Source organism: Parasteatoda tepidariorum, chromosome 8 (genome assembly GCF_043381705.1).
Source record: "Parasteatoda tepidariorum isolate YZ-2023 chromosome 8, CAS_Ptep_4.0, whole genome shotgun sequence".
Lineage (NCBI taxonomy): Eukaryota > Metazoa > Arthropoda > Arachnida > Araneae > Theridiidae > Parasteatoda > Parasteatoda tepidariorum.
Window position 1 is genome coordinate 16,036,307 of NC_092211.1, and position 26,259 is coordinate 16,062,565.

The 26,259-nt window shown below is 29.2% G+C and overlaps 1 protein-coding gene across 2 annotated transcripts in view; it reads left to right on the forward strand.

Annotated features, from left to right (window-relative positions):
- The first annotated feature begins 1,458 nt into the window (after positions 1–1,458).
- The window catches only part of LOC107454259 (Protocadherin-like wing polarity protein stan), a 399,719-nt gene continuing 374,918 nt past the window's right edge, over positions 1,459–26,259 (forward strand). For both annotated transcript variants that reach the window (XM_043041038.2, XM_043041047.2), the window contains exon 1: positions 1,459–5,519. In XM_043041038.2, the coding sequence (XP_042896972.1) occupies positions 1,823–5,519 (3,697 nt within the window). In that variant the 5' untranslated portion in view covers positions 1,459–1,822. The remainder of the gene's footprint in view (positions 5,520–26,259) is intronic.

Sequence of the window (26,259 nt, forward strand, 5' to 3'; positions counted from 1 at the left end):
GTGCGTCTAATAATTTGATCTAATTATTATAATATACTAATATAATATCTGATATAATAAATATTCTATATTTATATAATATATCGCCTAATTTAATCAATCGTCGAATTTATATAATGTATCGTCTAATTTAACCTATTGATAGACAAACGTCATGTCTGTCATGTTTTCTATAAGTTAAAAATTAATTAAATAAACTACATTTATGATTTATTTTGAAATGGTAAGGAAAACTAATTATAAATGTTTATTATAAATGTTGAGAATTGTTATCAGATTTTTTTTTTTTACATTATTGAATTTGGTTATGGTATTTTAAATTGATAAACTTGAAAATACTGATGCATTTTTTTTACAAATGCGTGGCCTTTTCTTAATTTCTAAAATTTAGTCGAGATACATAGGTATTTATATGCACAGATACTCACGCACTCGACATGCTTACTCCTCGACATACAAACATACTCGACAATGTGTTTTTCAATTTGTGTTTCTAACGAAAGGTTTATTTAGTTGTTTAAATTGTTTAAAATTAAAATTTTAACGATAAATTTCTACTTTATTATCCTCTCCCCTCCTATTGAATATTTACTTTTGGATACCACCATAATACCAAGCCAGTTTATTTATAAACTTGAAACATAAAACGAAAATGCATTCGAATTTTGAAATTTTTGCATTTGTTTTCATTGCAATTTCATCCATTATTTTATGCAAAAATTTGTCTTATAAAATTATAAATATGGTCAATTTAAAGCTAGGTCTTTTACATCTTACTCATCATTCATTTCTTTAGTTTCATTTAGTGCCTTAACTCATTATTTTTCATTTAATTCCCTATTTTTTTTTTACTGAATTCCTTATTACTCATTTAATTATTTTTTCATTTAATACCACATTTTTTATTCCTTTTTCTTTATTTTATTACAGATAGATTTTAATTTAATTTTTGACATTAAATTAATTCCTTATTTTCCGTTTTAAATCAATTTAAAATGCGGAATATTTTCTACATAATTATTGACAAGTTAAGATATTTTGCACGTTTTCATATAAGACTTTTCTTTTAAGGGCAATCTCTACATATGTACAACTTTCTAACATATTTCTGTAGAAATAAAATCTTGGCGTTTACTTACATACTTAAAAGAAAAATTTCTGAAATATTTTTCTCAAAGTAATTACTCGTTCTTAAATTGAAATTTAAAATATTTCCTCCGGAAAAAATATTCATGTTAAGGATCAGATAAAAATTTAAACTTGGGGGGAAAAAAAAGAGAAGTATTAAAATAATTTATTCCTCCATCTTCATCCATGGATGTCCAAGAGCATCCTTTTGGGCGACATCGTCCTCACGTGTTTTGATGCGGATCAACATCAACTAGGCGATGTTGGCGATGGAATGAGTTTCGAATTCACGATGTGGCAACCCCCCAAGGCAGGTGGGAAAGCCAGTCCGGCGTCAGTTGAGGGTAGGTCATCTACCGGTGGGAAAGTTGATTTCGCGTTCTCTCGCCTTGCCGTCGAAGTGCTCCGTGCATTTAGCTATGCTTTGTTTACATCCGTGATTTCTATTTTAAAAAATCTACTTAAATATTTTTCATTTCTTATTCAGTGAAGTGTTTATGTTAGACTCATCAGCGAGATTTTATTTCGTTATTTTTCGAGAAAGTGACATGCGATCGTTTCCTTGGAAACCAACCCAAGCCATCGGAAATGACAGTGAATCTTAGGCCTAGTCATCGACGGCCGTCACGTTCCATAGCCCCAGGGCAAACGGCTAGATTCGCTGCCGGCGTTCGAAGAATTCTTTAAATTTATCATGGCTGTATCGGATAATTATTTAAAATGGACTAAGATGCTTAGTGTTTTATTAATTATTATTTCACTTTCTCAAGTGCTTAGTTACGATGTTTATGTGCCATCTGAGAATAATAAATTAGGCACTGTGATTTTTAACGCCAGTCTTGGCGCGGGTCGGACGTATCGTCTGGATATTACAAGAACCCCGGTGTATGTGCGTCATCTTGTGCGAGTGGACCCCAGGAGCGGTGTGATTGTGTTACGAAGAACTTTAAGATGTTCTACTGCAAAACTAGCAAATTTAGCACCGAATCCGTTTAGTTTTTACGTGGAATCCAGAAGTTTTCGACTTAGCGGTTCAGAAACAGAATCAGTTGTGATGCCTGTACGAGTGCGTTTTGGACACAGAACATGTCCTAGGCATAAACGGATTAATTTAAAAAGTTTTGTTGCTGAGAATGTTGTTTTTCTCACCGTCGCATCTTCTCAGAAGAAAATGATAAATAAATTCTACAGTCCTAAATCGAATTCAAGCGATAAAGGGAATAATGACATTATTTTTTATGGAAATGATACTTCTGAAGTAACGGCGTGTTTTATGAGAAGTCAATTGATTGCAGATATTGATAAAATCATGCCTTTCGGAGTGTTGAATAATTGTGTTGTGCAGTTTGGTCAACCGTCGGATAGTAGGTATGCGATTGAGGTTTTCGGTTCAGATCTGGTGGCGCGGGAGGATTTTTGTGAGGATTCACCATCTTGGCAGGTTAGTTTTACCTTTACATTATCTTGTCCTTCTTTAACTCATGATAAAACTCCTGAAGTTTCAAATCACGAAATTAAAATAAATTTTCACCTACTTGGTGAGCCGTCAGATAAAACAGCAGCAACTGCTAAGCGTGCTGGTAGGCATAGGAGAGATAATAGACGTAAAGAAAACAAAGCTCCTTATTTTGATAGAGCTTTATATGTGGTTACTGTCCCCGAAGAAAAGGACAAAGGTTATGTTGTTGCTACTATGGTTGCGAGAGATCCTGAAAGCGATGAAGTTGTGTATAGCCTTCACGCTGTGTTAGATGCTAGGAGTCAAAATATGTTTTCTATAGATTCAGTTACGGGTATAGTTACCACCACTGCTAGTTTAGACAGGGAATTTATGGATGTTCATTACCTACGGGTAACAGCGGTTGACAATGGTTTACCACAAAGAACGGGTACTACCACTTTGCAGATTAACGTAAATGATGAAAATGATCATGCTCCGGCCTTTGAGCAAAACATGTACGAAGCTTCCATTCGAGAATCAGCTTCTATTGGGTCCACTGTGGTTACGGTTAGGGCAACTGACCAAGATTCCGGTTCCAATGCTGAAATTGAGTACAGCATTCTTAATCCTAGTGGAGTTAATGATGTGTTTAGGATTGATTCAAAGACTGGTATTATTACAACGAGAGGTCCTTTGGATAGAGAAAATACTGCATTTTATTCATTGATTATTCAAGCTAGCGATTTGGGTTTAGTCGTTGACCGAAAAACAGCTACTACGTCTGTTGAGATAACAGTTCTCGATGACAATGATAACTATCCTCAATTCACTGATAAGTCGTATACCGTTGAAGTTAATGAGGATATTAATTGGTTGAATAATCCTGTCATTGCGAAAGTTAAAGCTGTTGATTATGATTCTTCTACAAATGCAGCTGTGCGCTATTCTCTGATCGGTGGCAACACTCAGGGACGTTTTGTGATTGATAGCTTAAGTGGTGAGATTACTGTTGTTTCCCCTCTTGATTATGAATCGGCTCGTAATTACAGGTTAGTGGTTAGAGCACAAGATGGTGGTTCTCCTGCAAAATCCAATACAACTCAAGTTCTAGTAAAAGTTAAGGACATAAACGATAACGATCCCAAATTTTATTCTTCTTTATTTCAAGAATCGGTGGTTGAAAATGTTCCTGTTGGTCATAGCATAGTTAGAGTGCAAGCTTACGATCCAGATGATGGAAATAATTCATTGATATCTTATAATATTCAGCCTAGCGCTTATTCCAACATGCCTATTGATATTAATAAAGATACTGGGTGGATTGTGACTACAAGAATTTTAGACAGGGAAGAAAGCTCTATGTATGATTTTACAGTACTTGCATCTGATCATGGTTCTCCAGTCAGATCAGCTACGGCTAGTGTTATCGTACGCATTCAAGATGTAAATGATAATGATCCCGTGTTTGAACCAAAGATGTATGGAGCTTCAGTTTCAGAAATTGATCCTCCTGGGACTCCTGTGATCAGCGTTACAGCAACAGATAAAGATGAAGATCCTCGCTTGATTTATCAAATAACAAATGGAAATATTAGAGGAAGGTTTAATATCATTAGCCAAAATAGACAAGGCTTGATATCTATTGCTCAACCTCTTGATTATCGTTTAGAGAAACGGTTTGTCTTGACCGTAACTGCAACTGATTCTGGCGGCCGTTTTGACACTGCAACTGTCTACATCAACATTACAGATGCAAATACTCATAGACCAATTTTTGAGCATACTCCATACACGGGTAGTGTAGCTGAAGATTCTCCTGTTGGAACAACTGTGCTTGTGGTCGAGGCTTCTGATGGTGATGTTGGAGAAAATTCGAGAATAACATACTCAATGGATGAAGATGTGCCAGAGTTTCGCATTGATCCTGCAACAGGAGCAATAGTGACAACCAGATTACTAAACCGTGAAGAAATGACTGGTTACACCATTGTTGTCACGGCAATGGACAATGGATCTCCTCCACTGGCTGATACAACCAATGTGGAAATTGAAGTTTCAGATGTGAATGATAATCCTCCCAATTTTGATCCTAGTTCGTACGTGAATGCAGTTAGTGAGGATGCTTTGGTTGGTACTAGTGTGCTTCAGATATTTGCTACTGATAAAGATTTAGGTTTGAATGGTCAAATACGGTATACATTTAGTGGTGGTGATAATGGTGATGGTGCTTTTCGTGTTGACCCTACATCTGGAATCATTAGGACGAATCGTATGCTTGATAGGGAATCAGTATCTTTATACAATTTAGTTGCCTATGGTGTAGACAGAGGTTCTCCTCCCCTTTCCTCATCTGTAACCATAACTATTTATGTTGAAGACGTGAACGACAACCCTCCGAGATTTAAGTCGGATAAACTAAAGCTGACGATACCAGAAAATAGCCCAATTGGATCACTTGTTGGTGAAGTTAAAGCTTATGATCCTGACGAAGGTCCGAATGCAGAAATTCAATATAGTATTGTTGGTGGACCAGACGCTGATTCTTTCAATTTAGTATCAAGACCTGGTGAAGCAGCTGAATTGACTACTCGAATCGAATTAGATTACGAATCGAGTATTAAGAAATATAGTGTTATAGTTCGCGCGTCTTCACCCCCACTGCGCAATGATGTTGACGTTGAAATCCACGTGACAGATGTGAATGATAATGCTCCTGTGCTTAAAGATTTTACAATAATGTTTAATAATTACAAGAATTATTTTCCTGTGGGTCCATTCGGTAAAGTGCCTGCATTTGATGCTGATGTTACTGACCATCTACGTTATAAGATATCCTCTGGGAATAATGCTAATCTTCTTATCCTCAATGAAACTACTGGAGAATTAAAGCTCAGTCCAAGCTTGAATACCAATGTGCCTATTCATGCTGTTATGGAAGTCAGCGTTTATGGTAAGTGATATTTTTTATAGTACTTTGAGTAATTTATAGAATTTAGTAATAATTATTTTATAAATTATTTTTAATCCCTTAACTTTTGGTGCCGATATTTTATTTCTTTATTGAAACTTTCGAATTTTTGTGAGATTTCCCGAATTTTCGAAAAAATTTAAACAATTCACTACTCTTACCAAAGCTTTTATAATTCTTTTAAAAGGAGCTTTTTTTTACTTCACGAAGAAAGTTTTGAATATAAGAGAATAAAATCGTAGTGTTTGATAAGGAAAAAATATTTTGTATTCTTTAACTATAGGCGTCAATATTTTATTTTTTAGTTTCAAATTTCTGTGATATTTTCCGAACTCTTAAAAAATTACACTATCATTTTACCAAAAAGATTAGATTATTCTTTAGAAAAGACGGATTTTTGCTTCACAGAAATTTGTTTTATGAAAGCGAATATAATTAATAGCATAAGTATTTTTTTTTTCATTTAATGTGCCAATATTTTATTTTTTAGTGAGACTCCCAATTCTTTTGTTGTTTCCCGATTTTCCGAGAAAGTGTACATAATTCGTTATTTTTACCAAAAGGATGATATTTCACCTAACAGGGAAATTTAAAATCTAAAAGAAAATAATTATAGTATTTAATATTGATTATTTTAAAAATTACTTTTTTATCTTTTAAATATAGGAGTAAATATTTTATTTTTTATTGACATTCTCAACTTGTTTTTCACTTTTTCGAACTCCTGAAGAAATATGCATAATTTTTAATGTTTACCAAAAGATATAATTCTCTAAGAAGGACGAATTTTCACTTCACAGGAAAATTTAATAGAAAAGAGCATTATTATAGTATTTAATAATGAGTTTTTATAAATTATTTTTTATTCTTTAACATAGCTGTTAATATTTTATTTTTTATTGATACTCTCTGTTTTTATGATGTTTCCCGAAAAACATTTCCGAAAGAATGTACATAATTTCTTATTTTTACCAATATCTTTAATATTTCTCTGAAGAGGAATAATTACTTCGGACGAATAGACTGGAATATAACTAATCATAGTATTTGACCTAGGCGCACGTGAACTAGAATCCTCATGTTAGTACTCCATGTATTTAATAATGATTATTAATAAATTATTTTTAATAATTTAACTATGGTTTCCAACTCCCCCTATTTTTCGGAGAATCTTTGTTGTGATACATTCCCAAACTTATAATCAAGTCCATAGGTCTGTATCCTTTAAATGATTACAAGCTAAACAAACAAATGACAGTTTTATTCATAATTTTCTTCCAAATATTTAGCCAACTTTTCATTTTGTATTAAAAAGATATTTCACATACTATAAACAGAAAGCGAAATATGTGCAATAATTTGTAGTTTATAAAACTGTTGCTAATATTGAATTTTAAATGCTGATGGGTGGATAAAATTCCAAATTTAATAATTCCCTATAAAATTCCTAATTTATAGGTTTTAAATGACGTTTTACGTCAGATACAACAGCCTTACTAAAGACAATATTTATCCTAAATAATGAAGAATCTATTACTTGATTTGATAATTCAATATAAAAAGGGAAAAGGCCGCCTAGGGGCCTAAAAGCCTTGAGCATTTTTAGACTATGACTATAAGCTAATAGTAGTTAAATTTGTAAAATATGTCCTGAAAAAACTTAGTTTGATGTTTTCAAATCTCTCTCTCTCATATATATATATATATAATTAACAATTTTTACGGTAATAGGTAATGGTCATATTCTAGATAAATTAATAAAAATGTAATTTATTAAGCTTACAGTATTTTATCATTTAATTAAGACATTGAGAGAGCATTGAAAATGTTAAATGTTGAGTATTATTTTATGTAATGTAAATGTTGAGTATTATTTTTATTTATATTTATTTTAATATTTAGTAACTTAATTAAAACTGACTGCACTACTTAACTTAAGCAAGTTGAAATAAAAATTGCCCAAGTAAATGCTAAAAGGAAAAACTGTTTGTTAAAATTAACCATAATTTAATTGCATTACTTTCTTTTAACCATAATACGATTATTTTTTTACGCAGAATTACTATATTAATCCTTTAACAGATTATTTTGAATAGAAAACTGATTAAAACTAGTATCACAAACTGATATGAACTGACTTTATGATCAACTTCTTTGTATTTTTATTTTATTCAGTTATTTTATTTCATTTATTTATTTAATTTTGTTTTTTTGAAAAAACGAAAGCAGAAAAATTTCTAAATCCGTTACTTGTTTTTAATGTTAATAGGGCTATTGTGATTATGGTAGCGACTTCTTATTTTAAACGTCGGGAAATTAATTCAATTTTACTTTTCAAATTTTAATATTAAGAGTGTGATACTTCCTTTTAAATAGAGGTTGTATATGCTCGCACATTGTAGCATACAACTTTTATTGTGGATAATATTTTATTGCACCCTAATGTATTGAAACACCAAAGAATTTTAAATAATAAATGAAGTTAAAATGAAACTTAAACTGAAATATTGTTTTCATCTTTTTAGATTAAATAATTTATATTTAACACTTTATTGTACTACAGTAAGATTAAAATTTTGTTTTCGTATATATAATTATTTTTTATTGTTTTTTTTTTAAATAATGACTATTATAAATTTAATTGATGGGAATAAATTATAACAGCCTTTAACGGAAAAGGGAGAAATTTCACAGAGCAAAAGATCATAATTCAGAGTCTGTTAGTAGTTTTGAGAACCACAAGTTCAATTTTCAAATTATTCGGAATAAACATTTTCAACTTATTTTATTTTTTATACAAACGATTTTTACTACTACAGTTAGAAATATTTTTTATTATTATATTTTAAATTTATTTTCCTTTTATGTGTTAAATACTTTTTATTCTGTAATAACTTGTTTGAAATTTAAAATTTCATGACATTTTCTTGGAAGATAGTTCTTAATATGACTTGTTTACAAAACATGTTTAAAAATTTTTGCTGATTGCTATAGTTTTGTAGCCACGTAATTCCTTCCACCCCATGTAGCATGTTTAGTTGCATTTAACATACTGAAATCTTTTCTGTCTCTTTTAGATTTGCGTAATTTAAAGATATCTTTTCTTAATTGCTAGCAAGAAAACTGATTTATTAATTAACGAATGATTTAAGCAACTATTACTATCTTACAGTGCTTTTCAGATTTACGTAAGTTAAAGATATATTTTTTTAATTGTTAGCAAGATAACTGATTTATTAATTAAAGAACAATTTACGCAACTATTATTATTTTTCCGTGTTTTTTAGATTTACATAATTTAAAAATATCTTTTTTTAATTGCTAGCAAGAAAACTGATTTATTAATTAAAGAACGATTTACGCAACTATTACTATTTTTCCGCGTTTTTTAGATTTACATAATTTAAAGATATCTTTTTTTAATTGCTAGCAAGAAAACTAATTTATTAATTGAAGAATGATTCACGCAGCTATTACTATTTTTCCGTGTTTTTTAAATTTACGTAATTTAAAGATATCTTTTTTTTAATTGCTAGCAAGAAAACTGATTTATTAATTAAAGAATGATTTAAGCAATTATTACTGTCTTTTTTGTTAATAAAGACCTTTCCTTCAATTCGTCAAAAAAATCAAATAATTTCATTTTTAAAAAAAAATAAAATCTACTAAAATAGGAAGTGAAGAAAAAAGAGGGGAAAAAAATAGTTCTCAACATCACTCTAAATTAAGACATGATGAAAGTCAGCGGATCCGATTTAACTGAGTTTGTTTTTCTACTTCTTCAGCAGCTCCATTGACCGAAGAAAAACTTTTTCAACCCACTAAACTGATTTTTTTTCCCTTCGAATTTCATTTTCTTTTTTGGGCATTACGAAATTATTTTAGTTTTTCTGGAATTCCTTCATCAGGCGTGTGGTTGGCAACTCAATTGAATGAAAAGCACCACTGGCCTTTTTTTTTTCATGGACTTTTTCCCTTCTCCCATACACTTTTCAATATTTCCTTTCCTTTTTATTTATTTTTGTCAACGCATGGTATTTTTTCTTCTTTTTTTTTAGCTTTAGCAACAGCAACAAGAAAAGCAACTCGATGTAATTTCGATTTCAGACGTAACTAAAATAAAGTGAAATGAATAAAAAAAGAAGTAAGAAATGTCTTGGTTTGAGAGTTGGACATTTTCTGTAGAAAGTCGTAAAAGCACCTTAGGGGGAGGATTTTCTTAAGTTCTAAACCCTCAACCTTATATCCTTTACTCTCCCTTCTTCTTGTTCTACTGGAGCTCTAAAAGATCCAGTTTTTTTAGTTCTTAAATGTTGGAGCTGGAATTACTACGATTCCTCTTTTGAAAGGATTTTAGGCTGCTTTGGAAACTGGATCTTTTTAGAGTCGAACGAATTTGTTTGAATTCCACGAACGCTTCAGTTTTTTTTCCTTATAAAATTGAGTTTATTTACTTTACAGCTGAAGAAAGCTCAAGGAATCTTAACTTAAAAGGCAGATTATTAAATTCATTTTAAATTTATTTTTTTTCAACTTCCTTAAATTCAGCTGTTCTATTGTTTCTAAAATATATGTATGAAACTAGAGGAAGAGATGAAGTAAAATTTAATTAAAAATGATTTTTTTCTAACGAAACTGAACCATCCTCCCCCCCCCTTGATTAACTTCAGAAGTGTTTGAATCAACTTTATCTCACTTTGCCCATAAAAGGCATTTTAGCTGCTCTTAACTTCTCCCAATCTTAATTCACTTTATCCTCTCAATGTAGAAAAAAACTGTTTTTGATGATTTTTGTTACACTAATATATATATATATATATATATTGTTACATTAACATATAACATATATATGTGTATATATGTACAAGTTTAGCAATTCAAATTTTTTCAACAAAAATAAGAGACCCCCCGAAGCACCTCCTGACGTAAGGAGGTAGATTCTGACGTAATCTTTGAACCCCCCCCCCCCCAATCTGCTGAGCAAATAATAATTTCGTCAAAAATTAATAGCAATAAGAAGTTAAATATAGCTTTAGTTAATTGTAGATTTCTTTCTAGAGAAGACAAAAAAATTGCAAATTTTTCCGCTTGCGTTGGAAATTTGCATCACTGATGTATGCACATGTTGTAAAATTTTTTAAGTGACCTATCCGAATGTAAATTAAACATAGGAGTCTTAATAGATCAAGCTGATAGTACTTTATTTCACATAATTTCTTTTTTAACCATCTTAAATATGGTAGTTCAAAAAGTGCACTTTTAAAAATAATTGCAATGTTTTTATTAGTGATGCGTTTCGTAATTTAATTAAAAAAAAGACATTTTTTTTAGATTTACAATCGCAGTGGCTCTTAACTAACCCTGACTATAAATTGAGTTTGTATTTTATTAAAATTACCTAAATGAGGCTAGCTTTTAATGCTTCTTTGCAATTCCCAAAATTGAATTGATCATAGCTAGGAAATTGAGTGCCTTAATCCCGAAGCAATACCGTAATTCTAAACTATATATATATACTTGAGTCTAAAAGAATATATATATATATATATAGCTGATTGCTATAGTTTTGTAGCCACGTAATTCCTTCCACCCCATGTAGCATGTTTAGTTGCATTTAACATACTGAAATCTTTTCTGTCTCTTTTAGATTTGCGTAATTTAAAGATATCTTTTCTTAATTGCTAGCAAGAAAACTGATTTATTAATTAACGAATGATTTAAGCAACTATTACTATCTTACAGTGCTTTTCAGATTTACGTAAGTTAAAGATATATTTTTTTAATTGTTAGCAAGATAACTCCTTTANATATATATCCTTGAACATCAAGGAATAATTCTCAATTTTTTCGAGTTTTATTAACTCAAACAATTCAGTATTACCTTTCGAATAGTTAAAAGCAAAATAATAATAAGATCAGAAATTTTTTGAATTTTTGAAAAACTGATTTTTGTCCATATTGCCATTTTGTAACAGTTTGATGATCATGGTAGAAGGCGCTGTTAAGGAATGCATACAATCTTACCTAACAGCTATGAACAATTGTTATTAACTTTCGATATTAATAAAAATAGCTCATTATTCTTTAAAAAAAGTTTTATTTTATGCGACGAAAGAGCCTTTGAAGAACCGGTTTATGAGGGTAAGAAAAGGTGAACGGGCTTCATTTATTGAAAAATGTCAGTATCTATAAATGCTGATGCCTTAATAACTTGATAAAATTTGTATTAAAAGAAAGTGCATTAAAAATTCTGAATTGAAACATTATTTTTCTTCTGCCACTAGAGATAAATCCAGAACGTGCCATAGGTAGGGTTGCTTGTCTGCCTCTGTTATAGCGCCTGAGGCCTTGTTTTTCCTTTTCACCCGATCACGTTTGTAAATCAAGGCCAAATTCTTGTCGGGCCCTCCTTCTTTTCTCACTCGTTGGGGAATAAGAAACTGGCTCACATAAACTACACTATTATTTTTATTACTTTAAAGCAAAAAAAAATTCTTTCAGTGTTAATGATATTGCTATTGCTTGGATGTACTTTTTTTCCCTTTTAAATATTGACTTACGTTTTAGAATTTAAGCGATATTCCGGTTTTTTAGTTCCGCAAACAAACTGGTTGCATTCGTTTTTTTTTTTTTTTTTTTTTTTTTTTTTTTTTTTTTTTTTTTTNTTTTTTTTTTTTTTTTTTAATCAGTTTAAAACACACCGGATCATTGATTTGAAACTTTGTTGATATATTTGTTTTATGTAAAAAACGTATATGTTATAGTAGTTAAGAAAAAATTTCTGCATTGATGGTAAAATATATTCATTTATTCTGTTTGCATATTTTGCTTTTATTTTGTATTGTTATTTTTATACCAACAAAATATGCTTATTATAACCGTTGCTTCGTTTTTCCTTTTTACTCCTCCGGAATTCGCACAATATGTCTGTTACATAAAGTTTTTCGTTTTTTTGCCCATCAATTAACTACTATTTACTTATATACGTTTAAGTTACTGAGCTTTTATTGTGCTGGTATAAATGCGTAATATGCCAATCGGGTCCTTTCAATATTTTATTCCTATTTATTATTATTGTTTTGATTTATTTGCAAGCTCTACTATGAATTACTGTTTATTTTTTCTATTACTGTTTCGATATTATGGCAAAATATATTCACTAAAGTAATTGCGTACTTTTTTAATCTGTTATTGCTTCGGTATATGTATAAAATGTATGCATGCATTCCTTATGCATTTTTTTTTTACTATTACTCTTTTATTTTTTGCATAATATACATATTTAGTGCTTTTATTTATTTATTAATTTTATTTAAAATTTGTTTGTATTGTGATACTTTCACCAGCGTTTCAAAGTTGTATAGCACGCATCTATATCTAGTTTATTAAGAATGTGCAGCACACAATAATTACACGAATATTCTGTCTCGATATAGATTTTCAATAGTAGATTTTCATGTAAAATAAATGCTGTTAAATACTTTGAACTTAAAAACTTTTATAATTTAGAACTAAGTTGTTTTTTTCTTAAAAAAACCTCTTTTTCTTCACAAAAAAACCCCTTAATTTTTCTTTATTAAGATTTATTGTTATTTTAGTTGGGGTTATTAGGATTTAATCCGCTTTGAAAAAGGTATTTTGGGGTATTTTTTGAGACTATAAATGCATAGTGTAATGTATTATGCAACCTAAGACTAATTAGAATAATCATACTTGCATGTTAGGAATAGTCATCTTAATATAAATAAAAATAATATAAATAAATATAATATAAATAAACGTAATGTAAATAAACGTAATGTAAATAAGCATAATATCATGATTTAAATAATTATAATTATATGTATAAATATGTATAAATCATTCTTACAAAGCGTTATTTTAATTTTGCTTTTTAATTAGCAGCAATATTAATAATGAAATAATTATAAAAACAATTAGTCTAACTCTTAGTAATTAGCTCACATATATTTATGAGCTACTGATAGTTTACAAAAGTTACTTATTTAAACCAAGTCAATAATATTTTCCGATTAAAGAATTTGTTAAGAAAACAGATTGAAAGTTTTCTATTTGGAATTTCCCAGAGAAATTTTCTCCTCAGTTTTGTTACAACTTAGTGACTAAAAGAACAAAACAACGTTTTATTCTAACATCAAATACAATGAAACATCCTTACAATCAATATATTTAAAAAGAATGTGCAGTTAGTGCATTTTTCCATGACTACAAAAAAAAAAGTTTCAGCGTAATACACAGTCAAATGTTTTAAATTAAACTGAACATTTCAAATTAATAATACACAGCAATATTTATGGACCTCCGGCAATATTTCTTTTTACTTTCAAAATAAATGAATGCAAGAGACTCCAGAGAATTAAATTCCCAAACATTATTTCCATATAATGAAATTAATCTGATTTGAAGCTATGAGTTAATTATTAAAGATTTATCCAAAGATAATAAATAGAAGGTAATAAGCTTTGGGTTATAGAATAATTAGTAACAAAGTTTGGGCGATATCTCGCCAACAAAGAGAGTATCTTTGTAAGAGGATTGGAAAACTACTAAAGCACGTGCTTATTCCCAGGGGAAGGCAACCTCTTCCACCAACCAAGGGGAGGATGCTTCCTTCCTCCAAAGATCAATGAATTAATAACTTCTGAAATTTTAATACGTATCCTAAGGGATTTTGGCTTTTTGCTCTCATGTATTCTTTTTCCCTCTGTATCATTTGCTATACAGTGGGTGTCATATAAATACTATTGCATTTAATTTTTCTAGCATTATATTGCATAAAACATTCTGCATTATATTGCATGTTTCTGCGGACCACACCTTTTTTTTAATTTTATTTTATTTGTCTAGTGATTAGAGTTGTTTAAATTATCGAATATATTTCCTCTAATTCTTTTATACCATTTACTTTTTGGTGGATAGACCTGTATATATATATAAAGGCGATTTAAATTAAAGAAACAACTGGTCACTTCTTTCTCTCATTTTTTTAAAAATTGTTTAATGATAAAAGTACATCATTCTAGAAAGACTTAGAAAAACAGAATTTTCATTAAAATGTTCTATGTCACCATTTAAAATTTTGATCTTATTTTTGCAGAAGCCATCAATTTGTGATGGGAATATTCATGTGAAAGAAGAGTTCTTTAAAAGTTTCCATGTTTCAAAGTTATAATACATACATTAAATGAATTTTTCCTCTCTAAATATTTTTATTCAAAGTACTTTAAAATCAGTAAGTTGTACTAAATTTTGTCACATATAAAATTTTTATTATTGAATTAACTTTTTACAGCAATAGATTATTTGAAATTTTGATTTTTGTAAAGAAATAAAATTTAAACTAACCAAAAAGAAAAAAAAAGGCAAAAAGTTAAAAAGGACCTAGTGATATCAATCATCGACTAATTTGGTTTGAAAAAAATTGGCTACTAAGTTATTAGAGCCACTGGCTACTAACTGAAAATTTAAATTTTCTGGTCTAGCAATGTATATCATAAATACTACAGCTGCTTAATCTTTTTTAAGTATTAACATTGTATGATTACATAGAAATTCATTTCTGAGTCATTACTTATTATTTTTTGAAGAATTTCTCCGACAAGCGATTATAAAAGATTGAATTTTCTTATGAATTGATTATAATTGCAATATATAATTTCCTTGGGATACAGTCATAATATGTCACAAATTTCACAATATCGTAATTTTTTCTAGCAATGTGTTGCATAAAAAGTTAACATTAAATTAGTGTTTCCCTATTCTTACCAATTGCTTAAAAATAATAATAAATATTTACTAAAAGTTATTTTTTATGGGTTTATATTAAGATGAATGAGTCTTATATTTATGTACAAAATTTTTTATATTCTCTTAAAAAGTTCTCGAGATATAGCGGAATAGTAAACTTAACATTAAAGGGTTCAGACTCTGGATCGCTCTCCTGACCAAACTATTGGGACCATATTTCTCAGATTGTGGCTACCCCCTATATTTTGGGTGTAACAAATCTGAATACATTGAAAGAAAAGTATGATTTATTCAGAAAAAAGTATGTTTTTGTGTCTGATTTCGTAACTTAAAATATCGTCTGCGCTTATTCATTAACATATTTTAGATTATCCCTTCGAATCATTAAGATTGAGTCCTGGAGCGTAATATCCGATCATTAGATCAAAAGTTATTCAAGGTGGTCCGTTTTTTGCATTCTACATTATCTTTACTACCATTCATAAATTTGGCTTTTTATTTTAAGAAGTTAAAGTAAATATTTAAAAAAAATTTCTTAATTTATTTTTTGACATACATTGAAATTACTAAAGGATAACTTGCATTTTAATTCTTGTGAAATGTAATATCAATATAGAACGTATACACGTTTTCTAAACAAAACTAATTTTGTAAAGTTGGTAGTATTTAAAAAAAAAATATTTATTTAGACTTTCCATGTAAATTAAAATTTTTGATATCCCTGTTTTTTACATTTTTATGTTAATTTTCAATGCTTGGAATTAAATTTATGTTCCATGATAGAGAAATTTAATTATATTTGTTATTTTTGTATAATTTTTTGATTTCAGTAACTCAGTAAAGGTAAACAAATTTTCACTCAAACTTCCTTTTACGATAATAAAGCTAAGACAGAAAATAGTTTTTAATTTAACTCATTTGTTTTTATTTTTATCTTCATCTTTATTCTTGATTTAGTTCAATTGCTTTGATAGAAAAAACTTAAATTATTATTTTATAAATATCTATTTTGAAATATTTATATTTACTTGTTATTTGTTATTTGCAAATTATTATTATTATTATTCGAATTGTAAAAGTATTCACTCTTTTTAAATACTTTCTTATAATTTGAATTTCAATACAGTTTAACAGTTTACAAATATTCGATTGAATATTTTAAATTAACTCAATTTGCCAATTTTATTTTTTCTCGCTTATAAATATTTTGTAGCTTAAACACACATTATTTCAAAATAAGTATTATTCTTTTACTCCAAGCGTTAAAATTCTCGTTATTAAAATTAAAAATGTGTGCCATTAAATATTATAACTGAAATATTACAAATTTATATTCAAGTATTTTTTTAACAAATTAAAATTTTTAGATCAATTTAATGAAGATAACATTTTCGTCAAACATTAAAAAGTCTCTGCGTGCTTTCCAACGTATCTTATTGGAAGCGATTTTTAATTTACTCTAATTTTTATTATTATTTTTTATATTATTTTTCGCAAATGAAAATTAACAAATTACTTATAACTTTGCTTGATGTTTTTTTTTGCCCCAAAAACATTAAGAATACATTTTTCTTATAAAAAGCATTATTTAGCAAAAAATTTCGAAAACTATAACGTCGTTTTATTAGATAGATAGTACGTATTAAGAGCTTAGAGATATATAATCATAAGCCACATTTTTATATTGTTCAGGATGGGGGTTTTTGATGAAAAACACCTATTTTCATATCGACAATAAGATGTTTCGATAAGATAGGATAAATGTTGTTCATGCAAGCATTGGAGAATGCTGTTATAACTTGAAAATTTTATACTTTAAAAATTGTATTTGCAACCTTTGATTACGTAGAATGATATTCTATATACGTAGAATGACATTTTTCTTATAAAAAGCATTATTTTGCAAAAAATTTCGAAAACTATTGCATTGTTTTATTAGACAGATAGTACAAATTAAGAGTTTAGAGATATATAATCATAAGCACATTTTTAAATTATTCAGGATGGGGGGTTTTGATGAAAAACACCTCTATTTTCATATCGACAATAAGATGCTTCGATAAGATAAGTTAAATGTTGTTCATGCAAGCATTGGAGAATGCTGTTATAACTTGAAAATTTTATACTTTAAAAATTGTATTTGCAGCCTTTGAATACGTAGAATGATATTCTGCTAGATCCCTTTAATAAATTTTTAATTAAGAAAATTTAAAGTCGAGAAAATGTGTATTTTTCTCTTTTAGTATGAATTTATAATTATAAACTACGAAGCTGAACATTTAAAGCCACGCATCCAATTTAGGCATCGCCTGTTCAATAACGTAGGCATCGCCTGTTCCATAACGTAGGTAAAATGAAATAAAACAGGAAAAAATAACTTTCTTGTTTCAAACTTTAGCCAGAAGTTAAACTCAGAATAAAAAAGTAATCAGTTACAAAACTACTTAAATCCTATTACTCCTATCCTAGTAATAATTATCATACTATATAATCGGCTTCCTCGAATGGTCTAGGATCTTAGTATGTTGTCTTGGGATTACGCTTTCATCTAACTTTCCATATTAATCGGAGATTATTAAAATTCTATTCTGGAGAAACTCACAGACTGTTTAATTAATCTTTTCGGCTCTTTAGTACATAACACTCGGGTGACTTTTTGGTAAAGTAAGCGAAAGTGACTTTTAATCACTTTTACCTACCCTCGGTTAAATTTCGGAAAGAATATTTTTCGAAGATTTCCACCGAACGGTAAACTTTCCATGTTTCAGGAGTCAATATTTGGAAAAATTTAGGAGTCTTGGAAATCTTGTTTAGTCGAAACGATTGGGGAAAGAGGTATATGCCAGTAAATATTCTTTTGTTACTGGTGTTATCTATTTTTCAAGTCCTCAGGCGTTTCAAGTTTGACGTTTATTGCGACTTTTAAACTTTGGTTTTACTGGTATTTTTCCAGCAAAATTTTCTTGAGTTTTTTTCTTTGTTAAAGAACAAAAAAGTTAGGAATTGTAGTTGAAATTTTTGTTGCATATTCGTTAATAGTTTATTCCCTAACTCTCGAACTTAAAATATAATTGCGAAAAATGTGCTTTTTGCTTAAAAAGAAAAACTAGGAGGAAGTAAACCCATACATATAATAAAATATATTTGTAAGAAAATCTCAATCACTTAAACTTAAATAATATTTAGATTTTTTTTTTACTAACGCAGGTTAATAAATTTTATTTTGTAGCATGCAAATTGAAAAAAGGAAGCATACAAATTGAAAAAAGAAATATTAGGTAAAATTTTTTTATGTGATAATAAAAAAATTTGCTTTTCTATTTATCAGGCTTTGGGTATGAAGAGGTTAAATTAAATATTAAGTAAAGACTAAATAACAAATTAATAACATTTTTAACATGTTCTTAACTCTTGGTTGTCTTTTTTTTACTGTCGTTAAACAGCAGACCCAATTTTTGGGTTTACGACTACTAATGTTCAACTCCGTAACCTTGCAATTTTGAACCCAATCAAGAAGGCAAGAGAACTCCTGGATCAAGTATTGGGAGAAATTTGCCTTCGTGGAGGACTTTTTGATGGAACTAACCCGCATTTGCGTTACATGGAGAAGAAGACCACGAGAACCTCTTACGGCAAGCCTAACTACGAATTGACTCAACCATGATCCGTCTACCACTGAGGATATTTCACGTCAGCAGTGTGGTCGGTGCAAGCCGGATGCGGTTTCGTGTCGACCAGCCATCGCTGGATTCGAACCCGGTTCACCTCATTGAAAGGCGAACGTTCTATCCTCTGAGTCATCGCGGCTCTTAGTTATCCTTTGAGGAAGATTGAGACTAGTTATTTAATGACTTTAGACATTGTTTTGAGTTATTTAATTTTTTCAGCAATGAACCTACCTCACAGCTACCTTTACTATTGCTTACTATATTACTCTTGATATGGTTGATAATACGTTTTTGCTACTGATATATCGGATATAGAGAAATTTTGACAGTAATAATTACCGTGAAATCTCCGAATCACTCTAATTTAATAAACATTTCTAAAAAAATTACGATATAACATTTCACGGTAAAGTTTGATTTTACGGTAAAAATTGATTTTACGGCAAAATGAATTTTATGGGTGATTCACCCTAAATGTTGGTACTTTTAACTGTAATTTGATCTGGAATTTTTTACTGTGTGCCCTAATGATGTGACTAGTCTTAATATTGAAATTATAGCCTTTTCCCTATTAACTATCTTATTTATCCTCATATACGCTGCTTACTTGTATTAATACTGCAGAACAAGTATTTCTCTTGTTCTTAAATTCAGATTTTTTTTTGCTCAAAAACCTTTATCGCAAGCTGCTTTTAGTTTAAAACATTTATCGTTTATCTTACGTTCAGTTTATTACGCGAATAAAATTGTCTGTAATATTTTAGTTCTGAAGGGTAAGAGGGTTTTATAAAACATTTTTTTTTTAAATAATAAAATATGTCATTTATTTTTTACTGTGTTTCACCGTCTTTCCTTCGGGTAATATGAGCAAAAACCTTTTCGCTAGAAAACTCATTATGAGACTTTGTTCTTCAAGTTATTTAAAAACACTTATTTATTAAAAATACTTTTCGTCGCCAAAAGGATAATAATGATGCTAATTCTATTTTTTTATACTATATACTATATATATATATATCTACATACTATGTTAAAACAGAAGTTTTTTCTTTCTATTTTTTAATGTAGCTCATTTATCTGAGAATATTTATTAAGGTATGCTTAGAAAATTTCATAAATTTTTCTTGATATACAACGTTGAAGAAGGAGGTGTATTAAACCGCTTTTAAATAGTCTATTTAAGACAGATTAATATTGTTTACCATATAATTAGGGGGCGTTCAGAAATTACGTAAGCATGTTTTTGGCACTGTTAGACTCCTTTCATCCCTATCAGTAAAGTGAGCAAATTAAAACACCCCTCCTATCTTTACGTAAGAATGCCGTATCCCTCCCCCTGTCGTATCACCCCCAGGCACTTTTTACTGCATTCTAATTCTGAGAATTTTTAAATCGAACTCTAATAAAAGATACAATTATAAAGCAAAATTTATGTTTTATTCAATTTATAAAATGTTGACACTATTTGATTTTTTTTCTTCTAACCTTTGATTTTTCCAAGTTTAACTTTTCATTGCAATATTAAAATTTTTCTAAGAGTAATTAAAAAAAAAAACACTTAAAATAACATGATTTTAGTGTCTTACGTAGGCATTGCCTGAAAAACCTTACTTCATGAATTTTAGAACTTGTTAAGATTAATGTTTGTTTGAATTATTTAAAATTCGTGGTGATGAAAAATGTTCAAATCACAAATATTTGACTAAAAATCAAGCATTGATTTTGCTAACACTAAAAATATCTTTGCAATTATGCTTCGTAATTCTTGGAATACAATTTAATTAATTAATTCATTTTAGGCTAGGCAGAGAAATTTCATAAAATGTGGCATTATTTTTGATTAAAATATGCTTAAATTACACTCATTAAGACATAACAAAAAATTTCTTGCATCAAAAATATTATTTTATTTAAGAAATAAAATGGTGTGCCTGTGCACCATCGGTCAAATCAATAGTAAAACCATTCACTTGACCATAAATGGTTTTGAAGATGTTTGTTTTATTTTTATTTTGTATACAGGATTTGAAACTTTTATCCATCATAAAAACATGTGATTTATCTGAAATGGAAAAAATTATACATTTTCAAATAATCGAATTTGTCAATGGCCGTTTCAAGACAATAAACTAGAGTAGTTTTTAACAAAACGTGTTTACTCCAATTGAATTACTAATAAGAGGTCTTCAGAACCCCTAACAATAGCAGAAAAATAAAATTTGTAGAAAATATATCTTAATAAAACAATGTTAACTGAATTGGCGCGTTTACATATCTTTGGCCAAAAATGAGTTAAGCTTGATCCATGAATTTCTGTGCTGTTTTCTGACAAATATCATCTTGAACTGAATAACTTCAATCTTACAGCATTCTTATAAAAAGTTATTATATGTTTACAATAAATCTTTTCCTGTTTAGATATAATAAAATTTATGTTTTATGTATAAAATAAAGAACAAAAGTGTTCTGTTTTAAGAGAACATTCAATCTATACATTCAATCAAGACTTGTGTACTCTTTCCTGAAAAAAGTATTACGGCAGCTTTCATAGTTATAAAATATTAGTTTTCTGAAAGTTTCCGTGTATACATCCAGTTTATTCAACGTTAAAATACACAAAATCATTGAATAAAACATACAACTCCCCACCTGATAATACTCCAGGTATTCTTAGCATTCTAACCCTTTCAGAAGGAGATATAAAAAATTTTATCTTAAAAGAAAGTGGATGCCGTAGAAAAGTCGTAAATTTTTACGATCATGTTTACTGAACATTGGGTCCTTCTTACTGAAGAGATTGTAAAGAAGAAAGAGAAAAAAAGAAGAATAAAAGAAAACACGAATTTTGTCGGAGAACAAGGAAAACTACCACTAAAACATTTTTCTCCTTCTAGAAAAGTTTTTCTTTTTGCGTGTGGTTAAGAATACGATACTCATAACCAGGCTTATCATTTCTACTGAGTGGGCACGCTAAATTATTTAGAGCTTCGAGTAGTTGCTTAGATGGAGTTTTTGTGGTCTGAACTCCTTTTGTTGGTTGGAGGCCAAACCTTCCTTTTCAATGTGTTATGTACTTTGCTTCATTTTTCATAGGCAGTATATGTGTGTGTGCTTTGTGTTGAATAATAAATGACCACTTTAGATTTTTAAAAGCGTTTTTTTTTAGAGCTGAATAATTGTTGTTATTTGAGTTTAGAACTACACTTGTGTGCAAACGAATTTTTTTTTTGACCGAAAATTTTATAAAAAGATTTTGATAAGATTTTGTTGCGCAGAAGACGTAAACTAATTCGTTTCAGGTGATTTGGGTATGGATCACCATCTCGATAAACGTTTTGTGAAATTGTGTAAAAACTACCCATAGTTTTGTGAATCTATGGTTATAAGGTTCTGTTGGGGAAAATAAAGCAAAAACTATGCATTTTAAGGAGATTATTATTATTTTTGTTTAATTATGAATTAAAAACACCATTGACTTCATTTTTCATAATAAAAGTTTTGTGAAGAGTCCATGCGACAGTATATTTTGTGAAGTTTATATTTAACGATAAAATTTTTGTGAAAATCATTTCACGGACTCGAATTTCTCCGAAAATTACCCTAGATATCCTTTTTTTATTTAACTGAAATTAAAAAATTAATTTAAAATAATTATTTTAAATATGACTGAATGCTGTTGGAAATTTCGGAGTATATTGAACCATGATAGCCAGGGGTCTGTCCAGACATTTTGTGAAAGGTCCGTTTTTCGAGAAATTGTGAAAAAATTACTCACATTCTTTCAACCAGGGTCCGCTTTTATGAATTTGTGCAAATAGGGTCCGTTATTGCAACAAAAAAAACTTTTTCAAGGAGTTTTTAAATTGTGAAGACATACAAGATTATCCTCAACACTGTAAAATTATAGTTAAAAAAATTAAATTTTAAAAAATAAACAACAATTGCTGCTTCTAAATTAGAGATGCAACATACAAATATTTGGTATTTAGCCTATACTGCTGAACGCAGAATATTCATTTCAGACGAATAAAGGAAGAATCGTCTGCCGAAGGCAAAACTTAATTTGCTTACATCCATCTTCTTGTTTTCTGCCCTGGAAAGGGTTTATTTGATTAACAAAATAATAATGAAGATAAAGAAATTTGTGAAGGGTCCAATTAAAAAAAAAATCATTTTGTGAAAGGTCCGTTTTTAAGTTAAAATATTTTGTGAAGGGTCCGTTTTTATGAAAAGATATTTTGTGAAGTGTCCGTTAACGGACCCAAATTTCTTCTAAACAGACCCCTGATAGCGTTCAAATTTGCTGCAACCTTAATAAGGTGCTAAGTTTAATCATGTTATCGTCCTGTTGTTGCTTCTTAAAGTTGATACCACGATACTGTGGTTCAATTTGAACGGAAACTCATTCATTTTAATTCCTTATTTCAAATTACAAATTAGCATCAAATTGTATTACAAGATACTAATATTATAGTTTTTTGTGTGGTTAGGATTCTTATAGTACTCATAACTCATTATCAGTGATACTCATAATTATTAGTGACTCGTTAAATTATTTATAGCTTTGAGTAGTGGTTGCTAAGTTTGAATTTTTTTGGTCTGAGAATACGACAGTGAGTTTGTTAATTTTCTTCTAGGTGGGTGGGAAAATATCGCTTGGTGATTTTTAAAAAAGTTTAATAATATTTAAGCAATTTGTCTGTTCTAAAGACAAATTATTTAAATATTTTAAAGTGTAAGTGAAAGCACTTAACCTATGGCTTTTTTAAAATTTTTTTTTTATTTGACTTGGCGACAGAGTTACGAAAAACAGCTTTAAGTGAAATGTTTAGATCAGGATTTTGTCAAACTTTTGTTGCACAGAAGATGGCGATGCATGATCAGGATGATCACAATTCCGATCTCGTATATTTAGACATGAAACGGGCTCAGCCTGAATCAGATACTAACGCATGATAAGTTTTCCATATACTTCCAAACTAAAAAAATATACAAAAATAGGCACTATGTTGAGTTATTAAGTATAATAATTGTAAAAAAATTATTAAGTGAACAAAATTAAAAATTATATATCCGTAATTAAGTTATCTCAATTATATATCTATTTTAATTTAGCCTTTTTCTTCGCAAGTATTGATTCAATATCTTCGCGAATTTCGGCCTTTTAACCTCTTGAGGTCCAGCGTCCAATATATTGGACATTTATCGACAGTTAGCACTTAGAAAATAATATTTCAAGACTTTTTTACTGTATGAATGTTTTAACAATGTGATGGGCTTTGTAAAAATACAATTAGATTACTCTTTGGTAGGAGTTATTAATTATAATGAAAAAATATTTAAGAAATTTGATTATTAACCTTGTGAGCACTTTTATGGCATAAGAAATCGAGTCTTTAAAAAAAAAAAATTTTTTTTTTAAAATTCCATTTTTTAATTTATTTTCCTCTAAGCCTCATATTTCTAAGTAAAAATCGTATTTTCTGCTAATATTTATAGTTTGCTTCTCAAGAGGTTAAATTTTTGAATTAAACGCCTCTTTAGACGTTTTACCAAAATGTTTCTGTGATGAATGATGTCATCATGGCATTGTTTGAATGATGGCATTAAATGACACTTTTGCAAAATGGTGCAATTTTTTTAAGTTACTTAAATAAAGATAAATACAGAAAAAATATCTTTTGGGTATGGTATTAGTATATTCGATAATGCTGGCAACTTTGCAAACAGCTTGTCACTAAAACTATTTGTTACAAAAAAATAACGACTTTTCCTTTCAGAATATAAAGAGCAGCCATACTTAAAAGCCCTAAACCGTTGTTGTCTTGTCACACCTGTCCGAGCCCTATAATTCGGTACAACACCTTTACAGTAGCTTCTTGACTGCACAATCATTCAAAAGATCAACCCCGTGGGTTCTTGGAAACTCAAGAACACCCCTCTTCAAGCAATATTAAATAGTCTCCAACAGGGAGGAGGCAAAACGAAAGGTACAACGAACTGAAAAGCCAGCCACCATGCTCGGATTTCTCCAAGAACGGCCTTGCTTTCGTTTCAACTCGCTTTGCCGCCTTCTAGATTCTTTCTTTTTTCTTCTTTTTCTGCAGAAGGGGGTATAGAAGAAAAGCATTTAACTTTCGTACCTGTCTTCTTTCTCCTATTCTTCCCTCCCTCTAATATGCATGGTAGTTAAAGATGGAACAGGTTTTGATCGCGTTTAATGGTAAAAAGAACAGAATAAAAATAGGTAATGCCGGTTTTGTGTTTGTGGTTTGTATTGTTTGGCTTCAGAGCTCTTCACTCGGCGAGTCGAACGAAATTTTTGACAATTTTCTTCGTGTTTATTTAATTCTCACGAACAAATAAATGTAGATAGGGATGATGTAATGAATAGATATGATACAGCGGATAATATAGTATGTATATAGAAACGATATAGTAGTCAGTACCTACGGTGCTTGGCAATATAATTAAATAATCACTTAAAGTTCACTATTTTTTGAAAAAAACTTAATTTTTTTTTTATTTGAAGGACTTGGAGCAATATAATAATAGACTGCATTTTTCCTCAAAGAAATTTTTTTTACATCAGACTGTTTCTTAAAACGGTTTCCAGATAGAAACTTTATAAATTGCTATTAGAAAGCAGTGCGAACATTTTATTGCCAATGTAGGATCAAAGGTGTTTTTTGTCTCCCTCTCTTAGAAAAAAAGAAGAAAAAAAAGAAAAAAACGCTGTACTAAGAAATTTAAAAACGGGACTTAGCATTTTATTGCTCCCTGTCATTTATTTTTATTGCTTCTTGTCATTTATTTGTATTCAAATTAAAAGACAGTAAACAAGTCAATACAAAGGACTATATATATAATGTATATTATCTTTCGAATTCAAAAAAATTCTTGAAATCTAACACTCCCTGTCCATTGCAATAGCATTAATGTAAATGACCTACAACTTTTTTTGTCAAATTTTTATTTATTTATTTTTACTTAGCGTGTATAAATTACTTACTTTTTCAATTTTGAGGTAAACCCTTGAACTATATTTGTTTAACATGTTCTGGTTAAATAATTTTTTTTTATTTAAATGGAAATGTTAAAAGAAAATCTTCTTAAACCTTGAGTTAGACTATAGATATGATAGATATGTCATTTTAGACTATAAATATGATAATTTCGGAATTTTCAATAATTATAAAAATTTTTAAGCTAGATATGTAGTTTGTTTACTTTTTCAATGTTATTTTATCTCATTTTATTTATTTATTGAATTTTTTTTTTTTTTT